Raw genomic sequence first — 9,455 nt, 5'->3', positions numbered from 1 at the left:
CTCAAAAAACAAACAACAACAACAAAAAAGAAATCTCGAGCAGCGGAAATGTATGTAGAACTCATTTTGGTCAGTACTTTTCCTTGTACAGGAAGAAACTGAGGAAGCCCGGTGCAACGCCCAACACAGATTAAGACAAAGCCGAGACTCAAAACCGGACCTCAACTTCCGGTGCCAGCCCATATATGCTTCCATTGCCTTCGCCGGAAGTGATATATAGCCCCTATTCTCCTTCGCGTCCGTTGACGGGACCCAGGCTGGGAGGGCGGAAGAATGGGCGGCACGATGGGCGGAAGCACTCCTCCTACCGGGACCCGGAAAAACATGGCCACCTCGAGCCGGCCTATCCGGAAACTGTCTCGAAGAAGACGGGGATTGGCCATCGCTTCCGGAAGTTGTGAGCTTTGTTTCCGAGCGGGAGATCTTCCGAGCCGCGCTGGGGGCCGAATGGTGAGTTTTCTTTGCCCACTTACGGGGCGGCTCGGGAGGGGAGGGTTCGGGCAGATTTAGTAATGTCCTTGGGACTATGGCTGCGGGTTCTTAAACTGGTATTTATGAAGCGCCAACGAGGCCAGCCCCTGGGAATGCAGCACGAGAATGATAGTCAGTCTGTCCCCTCAAGAAATATAGTTTAGTGAGGAGACATGCAACGGATAGGCGCACGATTCTTTAATGTTGTGATTGGGCTCAAAAAGGAGCTAGTCCTCAAGACTAAAAAGAGCCGAAGTCCCGGAGTTGTGGGCGCTGTAGTAAATGATTCCAAATGGAGTTGAAAGGAGGGAGGAGTGCGTCAGGCGGAGATGAAAGGAGAGAGGGAACTACCTGTCCGATAGGGCAGAATCGGGGAGAAAGCTTGGTGACTTGAACTTAGAGAAGGCCATTGCAGCGGTAGCAGAAGAGGGAGGCAGGGACCAGATCGTAGAGTATGGAACACCGTGACACAAAGTTGGGGGTTTATCATAAGAGCAGCAGAATGGCAAGATCTGATGGTCATTTTGAAAGGATCACTAGAACTGCGGGTGAAGACTGGATTATAGGAGGGCAGGAATTGTGAGAAACCACTCAGGAGGCTACTGCTGTAAATGAGCGGTGTGACCTAGCTTATGGGAGAGAAGTGGACGAATCAAAAGTATATTTAGCAGGTGAAAATTCAGGACTTTACGGATTAGATATAGGATTTGAGTGACAGGTTGGGTACTCAACGATGATTCCAAGTTTCTGGACTGAGTGAATTATGCTAAACAAGAACAAACTATTTTGAGGTTTTTCTAAGGATTCTTTCCCCCACCCCCAGTGTTAAAAACCACATTTTTTTTCCCTTTCTTATTATGTCTACTCATGTGTTGTATGCTCACTGTAGAAAATTCAGAACATACATAACAAAATACTTTCTTTTGTATAAAGGACAATAAAAATCACCTCATAACCTCACTACCCAAGATGGTCATATTTTAGTGTTTCCTTCATGTGTTTTTAAAAAATATGTGTATCTTTTTATATATTGGGATCCTACTGATTATATCTTTGTGGATCCATTTTTTTCCTCTTAGCATGAGTAATGATTGAGCTGTGGCCAGGATATTGTTCACAAATATTTTTTTTCCTGTTTGTAGCAGAAAAAGTCAAGTTGATTCTAAGTAAGAGATAACGTTAGCTTTCTGGTGTGTTTTCTTTTTAATATTTGTTTAAAAGCTTTTTAAAAAACTCATATTTTGGCCAGTTTGTGTTTTGTTTTCCATTCAGATGTTTTTACTTAATGTTATTTATTGCCATTTTTACACAACGTCAAGACCACATGTGTTAATGGTTGTTAAATCACAACCAATCCCATCATTAGCTAGATAGGTTATTTTCAACTTTTTACTGTTAAAATAATGAGAGGAACATCTTATATAATTCTTGGATTCCTAATGACTTCCATCAGTAAGAGTTCTAGAAATATAATCTGCCAGGTAAAAGGATAAAATGAGTCTCAAATTGCCTCACAAAAATATCTTATTAAGAATTTGATAGAACTTGTTTTAAAGAAATTTTTGCAATACATAGTTTTTCCATTCAAAGATATGGTCATGTCTTTCTAGTTAATTCAAATTGCCTTTTATGTCTTTATATATATAATAACCTATCCTTTTCTTGTTAAGCTTATGTCCAAGAAAGGAGCAATATTGATTATTTAATACCCTCTCTGCTTAATTTCCATGTGGAATTAATATCTTTGGGTCAAGTGTGATACTTTATTCTTTTTTTTTTTTGAGACTGAGTTTCACTCTTATGCCCAGGCTGGAGTGCAATGGTGCAATCTTGGCTCACTGCAACCTCCGCCTCCCAGGTTCAAGTGATTCTCCTGCCTCAGCCTCCTGAGTAGCTGTGATTACAGGCATGTGCCACCATGCCTGGCTAATTTTTTTGGTGTTTTTAGTAGAGATGGGGTTTCTCCATGTTGGTCAGACTGGTCTCAAATTCCCGACCTCAGGTGATCTGCTCTTCTTGGCCTCCCAGAGTGCGGGGATTACAGGCGTGAGCCACCATGCCCGGCCTACTTTATTCTTTAAAATTATTTTCTTCCTTAATATTTAGTCTAGGCCTTCCTAAAATATAAATAAAATGATGAGATCAGGAATTTAAAAAGACTAAGATAGAGTAAGACTTCATTAATACCATAAATAACCTCTGGTTTAAAAAATTCCTGACATTCTGCTCCTGCTTGTCTGCTGGGGAAGCAGCCCTTCAACCATGCATCTGAGCCTGCCTTATCTGAACAAACAGCAACCAGCTGGGCCCTTTGGCGTTTCCCTGGGAATGGCAATGGAACTAGAAACAGCTCAGAAGGGTTAGGAAGACAACATCTCATAAGGATGCCAAATGGGCTTTGGCGATGGATTTTTCTAGTTTAAAACTTTTTATCATGTTGTTATCAAAGTTATTGAATATTTGTTAAGAAATGAGTTATAATGTTAACTTTTAAACAAACAAAATCTTTTGGTCTTTTCATTTTGTGTGCAGTAGAATCCTGCTTATCTGTGAAATGCAGTTAACACATCAGCTGGACCTATTTCCTGAATGCAGGGTAACCCTTCTGTTATTTAAAGATGTAAAAAATGCGGGAGACTTGAGAAGAAAGGCCATGGAAGGCACCATCGATGGATCACTGATAAATCCTACAGTGGTAAATATAAATTGTAAGAATGAATGAGCTGGCTGGGTGCAGTGGCTCATGCCCATAATCCCAGCACTTTAGGAGGCCGAGGTGGGTGGATCACCTGAGGTCAGGAGTTGAAGACAAGCCTGGCCAACATAGTGAAACCCTGTCTCAACTAAAAATACAAAAATTAGCTGGACGTGGTGGCGGGTGCCTATAATCCCAGCTACTCGGGAGGCTGAGGCAGGAGAATCATTTGAACCCGGGCGGCGGAGGTTACGGTGAGTCAAGATTGCGCCATTGCACTCCAGCCTGGGTGACAAGAGTGAAACTGTCTCAAAAAAAAAAAAAAAAAAAAAACCAGGCGTGGTGGCTCACGCCTGTAATCCCAGCACTTTGGGAGGCCGAGGTGGGCAGATCACGAGGTCAGGAGTTTGAGACCAGTCTGGCCAATATGGTGAAACCCTGTCTCTACTAAAAATACAAAAATTAGCTGAACGTGGTGGTGGGCACCTGTACTCGGGAGGCTGAGGCAGGATAATCGCTTGAGCCTGGGAGGCAGAGGTTGCAGTGAGCCGAGATCACGCCACTGCACTCCAGCCTGGGCAACAGAGCAAGACTGTGTCTCAAAACAAAACAAAACAAACAAACAAAAAAAACAATGAATGAACCATACAGGCCATTTAAGTATACGTTAATATTTGTGATGTTATAGGGTAGCCTAAAATTCTGTCACTGTTAGGGAAAAAATTCTTGTCCAAGTCAGATGCAGCCAACCTGGACTGTAACAGTGAATAGAGGCAGAAGTGCCAGGTCCTGCCCTAGGAAGGAGGAAAGGTTGTGGTCTGGGTCTAACATGGGAAATGCCTGGATCTCCAGCTTCTTATCTTTAAAATGGGGGTTCTTAACAAGACAGTCTGTAGAGGAGGCATAGCGTAGTGGTTAAGAGCACACACAGAGACCAAGGGGTGTGGATTGCTTGAGGCCAGGAGTTTGAGACCAGTGTGGCCTACATAGTGAAACCCTGTCTCTACTAAAAATACAAAAAGTAGCTGGGCATGGTGGTGTGTGCTGGTAGTCCCAGCTACTCGGGAGGCTGAGGCACAAGAATCACTTGAACCTGGGAGGCGGAGGTTGCAGTGAGCTGAGATTGAGCCACTGCATTCCAGCCTGGGCGATGGAGCGAGACTCTGTCTCAAAAAAAAAAAAAAAAAAAAAAAAGCACAGGCAGTGGGATCATGTTACTGGGAATTAATCCCAGACCTACTACTTAGGACTTTGAACAAGACATAGCCAACCTTTATATAGTGCTTACTGCATTCCTAGTATTGTTCCAAGTGCTTTACGTATACTAACTCGCTTAATCTTCACAACAGCCTATGTAGTAAATACTGTTTCATGTGTCTCTAACAAATAAAATGCTAAGGAACTTGCCTAAGTTCCCTAGGTGACAGGTGGCAGAGATGGGATTCAAACTCAGACATTCTTTGCCTCAATTTCCTCATCAATTACATACTACTACTACTACTACTAGTATCAGTTTCATAGGGTAGTTTTGAGGATTAAAGAAAATAACACAAGTAAAATGTTTGGAATATGATCATGCCCATAATATTAGCCCTCAATTAATGTTATTTTAAAAAATTTTACTATTTGCATAAGTTCCTTGCAGCTTTAAAATTCTATGATTTTCTGACTACCCAGGCCCTTGGGATAATAGGTTTGTTTTTGTTTTTGTTTTTGTTTTTGTTTTTGTTTTGAGACAGAGTTTCACTCTTGTTGCCCAGGCTGGAGTGCAATGGTGCAATCTCGGCTCACTGCAGCCTCCACCTCCTGGGTTCAAGCAATTCTCCTGCCTCAGCCTCCCGAGTAGCTGGGATTACAGGTGCATGATACCACACCTAATTTTTGTATTTTTAGTAGAGATATAGTTTCGCCGTGTTGGCCAGGCTGGTCTTGAACTCCTGACCTCAGGTGACCCGCCCGCCTTGGCCTCCCAAAGTGCTGGGATTACAGGCGTGAGCCACCACGCCTAGCTGGGATAATAGTTTTGAAAATACAGACCATAAGAATTGTGATGAAGTAAACCAGCTTGACAGTGGAGTTAACCATGAGTTACCATGTGTTTTCAAGCACTGCAGATTCTCTATGTGTAATTAATTCTTTCTGCTCTCTTTGGTAGATTGTCGATCCATTTCAGATACTTGTGGCAGCAAACAAAGCAGTTCACCTCTACAAACTGGGAAAAATGAAGACAAGAACTCTATCTACTGAAATTATTTTCAACCTTTCCCCAAATAACAATGTAATGTAGACTTTCCTATTTCTGTTGACCTTGTCATAACAACATATGTGTTCCTCAGGGTTGGAGGCTAAATTCCTGCAAGCCAGTGGTTAGTAATAAACCAAAATAGTAGTGAAGAGAGCTCTGGACAGAGAGTTGAGGTTTACCCTGCCTCTTACTAAGACAGTTTACATATGAGTAAACACAAATTTAGCTAAATTAAGTGAGGTTAATTTTATCTGTTCTTACCATATAGGATCAGGAAGACCTCTCAAGTATTTTTGCTTAAGAAACTGACAGAAATCTAAATGATAAAACATTAGGCATGGATATTTTGTGTGCTAGCGTGCATATCTTTCCCTCTTCCCGTAAACTCCTTGAGGGTGGGATCCATGTCTTTTTCATATACCAGGAACTTGCTGGTACCTATAACAGTCCTTAACACATCCTCACTCACACACCCAGTATGTAGGAAGAGTTTGTGGTTTGAAATACTTATAGTAACGCTTTTTCCTTTTTTTTTTGAGACGGAGTCTTGCTCTGTCGCCCAGGCTGGAGTACAGTGGCGCAACCTCGGCTCACTGCAAGCTCCGCTTTCCAGGTTCATGCCATTCTCCCACCTCAGCCTCCGGAGTAGCTGGAACTACAGGCGCCTGCCACCACGCCCGGCTAATTTCTTTTTTTTGTATTTTTAGTAGAGACGGGGTTTCACCGTGTTAGCCAGGATGGTCTCGATCTCCTGACATCGTGATCCGCCCGTCTCGGCCTCCCAAAGTGCTGGGATTACAGGCTTGAGCCACCGCGCCCGGCCAGTAATGCTTTTTCAATGAAAGTTATCAAGCCAAAGACATCACACATGTAGCACATGAAAAAAATGACTGCAATTTTGCTGATGAATTTTTAGTATTACTGCTGCTATTAACAACAACCAGGTACTAATTTCATCTAGAGAAAAGTTACGAAACCTGTGGCATAGGTTAAAATACAGATGATTGTAAAGTTTATAAAATGCAGTTATCTCAGCATGGTAATAGAGTTTCCCAGTACTTGGAATAAAATTTACTAATTATTGTTTCCTTGAGATCATTAGACATAATTCAGAAAACTCTTGAATTCAGTAAACGTCTGTTGAAATTTTCCCTGTTCCATTTGCAGTTCTAGGGGCAGAAGAGGCAAATATGTTCCCGAGGAGAGGCAGATAAACAAGTTAAAATGCCCTGAGATAAATGATATAATGGAAAAATGAATTCAAATCTAGGGGTACAGCAATGAAGCCATTCATTTTGGAGGGAGGAGGGTGTGGTGGGGAGTGGCATCAGAAATGTGGACCTTGAAGCATGTGTTCAGCAGCCAAGCCATGGGGAGAAGGGACATGCGAGCAGAGGACAAAGCTTGAGCACAGGCAGAAGGGCATGAAATGTGACTGGACCCCCAGGCAGGCCAGACTGGCCAGGTGGCAGAAGCGCCTGGCTGGAGAGCCACTTGGCACCAGAGGGAGGAGGTGTTTTTTTGTGCAGCACCAAGAGGCTGGGCTTGATTCCATAGGAACAAGGCATAACTTGAAGCAGGGAGTACTTTCGAGGAAGTACCAATGGATGTTGGAAAGGAATCATCAAAGTGAAAAACTAAGCAGTGAGAACTTTTAGGACATGAAAAAGAAGAGCCTGACCAAGGAAGAAGGCAGATCAGGAAATGTTTCAGACATAGGAAACAATGGTTAATTATCTTGTTTTGTTTTTGTTTTTGTTTTTTTTTCATTTTTTTTCTCTTAGATTTCGGAGGCTTTGAAAAAATTTGGTATCTCAGCAAATGACACTTCAATTCTAATTGTTTACATTGAAGAGGGAGAAAAACAAATAAATCAAGAATACCTAATATCTCAAGTGGAAGGTCATCAGGTTTCTCTGAAAAGTCTTCCTGAGATAACAAATATTACGGAAGTTCAAAAGGTTTGTTTGCCAGTCCATATTTTTAGAAAGAGTGTGACAGATGAGCAATAATGCTGATACTGTTTGCTTATTGATCACCAGGGCTCCTTGTTTTTTGAACTTTTGAGAAAGTTAATCTAATTTTTTAAATTACTAAAAAATAATTTTAGATACAAAGAACTGGGAGGTGTGGGTTTATGTAAAATATAATTACAAACTCAGCTGATACAACCATTCTCCACATTAAGAAAGAGAATACCTTTCAATATCAAACTTACATAGTATATTTAAAATGTAAAATAAATTTAGTATGAAGTTAATATCCAGATATGTGCTTTTAAATGGATAGAAATTTGGTTTTTATGTTCTTGAGAGTTACCCCCATAGCAGCAATTTAAAGGGAATACAAGTAATGAATTGCCATCTACTTGGAATATTTTAATCACATTTGTTGTTTGTTATACTATGAACCCAATAATTGAATGAGGAATAATTTCACTTACACATGTTTGTATAATGACAATTAGTAGTGAATGATGATATCAGCAAGTCATAATTTGTCTTTCATTTTTACAGATATATAAACTCTCTTCACAAGAAGAAAGTATTGGGACATTATTGGATGGTATCATTTGTAGAATGTCAACAAAAGATGTTTTGTGAAATATCAGAAATATTAACAAAACTCAGCATTAAAGAAAACATTGATTTTTCTTCCCTGATTATAAAACTAATATATGTGCATTATCGAAAAGTTTAAATCACAGAATGGTATAAAAAAGAAAAAAAAAAAAAGGCCAGGCACGGTGGCTCATGCCTGAAATCCTAGCAATTTGGGAGGTTGAGGCAGGCGGATCCCCTGAGGTCAGGAGTTCAAGACCAGCCTGGCCAACATGGTGAAAACCCATCTGTACTAAAATTTAAAAATTAGCTAGGCATGGTGGCAGGTGCCTGTAATCCCAGCTATTCAGGAGGCTGAGAGAGGAGAATCACTTGAACCCGGGAGGCAGAGGTTGCAGTGAGCTGAGATTGCTCCATTGCACTCCAGCCTGGGCAGCTGAGCGAGACTCTGTCTCAAAAAAAAAAAAAAAAAAAAAGGAAACCAGTTGTAGTCCTACCTTATAGTATTTTAAAAGATAATCAGTTACTATTACTTGTTATTGCCTTTTAGAGTTCTGTTTCTATTCAAATATATTTTATTTTTATATAATTGGAATAAAAATTATAAACACTTAGGGAATGCCTACAGTGTACTAGGTTCTTGCCTTAGTGATTATTATTTTTTTTTTAGAGATGTGGTCTCACAGTGTTGCCCAGATTGATCTCCAACTCCTGGACTCAAGTGATGCTTCTGCTGTGCCTCCCAAAGCACTGGAATTACAGGCATGAGCCACCGAGCCCAGCTGGTTATTGTTTTTGTTTTTAAATTTTTTGCCTTGGCGATTTTATATCCATCAGTTCACCTCCCTCTCCATACTTACCATGGCTACTCCAGCTCACCCCTTGCAAGCCTCTGGATCCTGGTTCTAAGTGTCTTTCACTTGTATGAACTCATTTAATTCTTGCAGCAACCTTATGAGGCAGATACTGTTATTACCCCCATTTTACACACAAGGCCCAGGGGCAGCTCCTGTGCAGAGGCCTGGCTGGTGGCTCCAGCTGAGGGTGGTCACTCAGAGGGACACCTTGGCAGAGCTCCCACCCTTCCTGGCAGAGGCCCAAGTGGAAGTGGGGGTGTTCCTCATGGGAAGAAGAAAGGTTGTGCCAGGGGGACTCTGAGGGTGCACATGGAGCCTGGGTAAGGTGGGGGCAGCCAGGGCCACAGCAGGACTGGTGCCCCTGCTCCCTAAGAACCCCCAACAACCCTAACCTTGCAGTGCCACTGTGAACCTGCCATTGCCCCTTGGCCTCTAGAGGGCAAAGAGCCGTGTGTGGGAGGGGGAGGCAGAACGCAATCCCAAGAAGTCAGCCCCCAGCTGCTGAGGCCGGTCCGTGGCCCCAGCCTGGAGCCTGCCTCAGCACTTTTCTGAGCACCCTCACCTCATCCCCGACCCCATCAGGTTCTTGGGAGGCCTCTGTCTTTCTCCTCCACACTCACATTCAC

General features: G+C 42.1%; 1 protein-coding gene across 4 annotated transcripts; it reads left to right on the top strand.

Moving 5' to 3' along the window:
* The first annotated feature begins 313 nt into the window (after positions 1 to 313).
* Positions 314 to 8,073, top strand: TPRKB (TP53RK binding protein). Of its 4 annotated transcripts, none has more exons than XM_009184437.4 (5): positions 314 to 450; positions 3,007 to 3,067; positions 5,322 to 5,444; positions 7,196 to 7,372; positions 7,928 to 8,073. In XM_009184437.4, exons 2-5 carry the CDS (start codon positions 3,026 to 3,028, stop codon positions 8,012 to 8,014), a joined length of 429 nt encoding a protein of 142 aa, XP_009182701.1. In that variant the 5' UTR covers positions 314 to 450; positions 3,007 to 3,025; the 3' UTR covers positions 8,015 to 8,073. The 4 variants fall into 4 exon arrangements, with proteins under 4 accessions (XP_009182701.1, XP_003908870.1, XP_009182700.1 ...); XM_003908821.5 differs by having other exon boundaries at positions 3,004 to 3,067; XM_009184436.3 differs by having other exon boundaries at positions 318 to 450; positions 3,007 to 3,166.
* Positions 8,074 to 9,455: the final 1,382 nt, after the last annotated feature.

This window comes from Papio anubis, chromosome 14, assembly GCF_008728515.1.
Source record: "Papio anubis isolate 15944 chromosome 14, Panubis1.0, whole genome shotgun sequence".
In the NCBI taxonomy this organism is placed as follows: Eukaryota; Metazoa; Chordata; class Mammalia; order Primates; family Cercopithecidae; genus Papio; species Papio anubis.
Note: the sequence above shows the minus strand (reverse complement) of the source record. Positions and strands in the feature narration are given on the sequence as shown.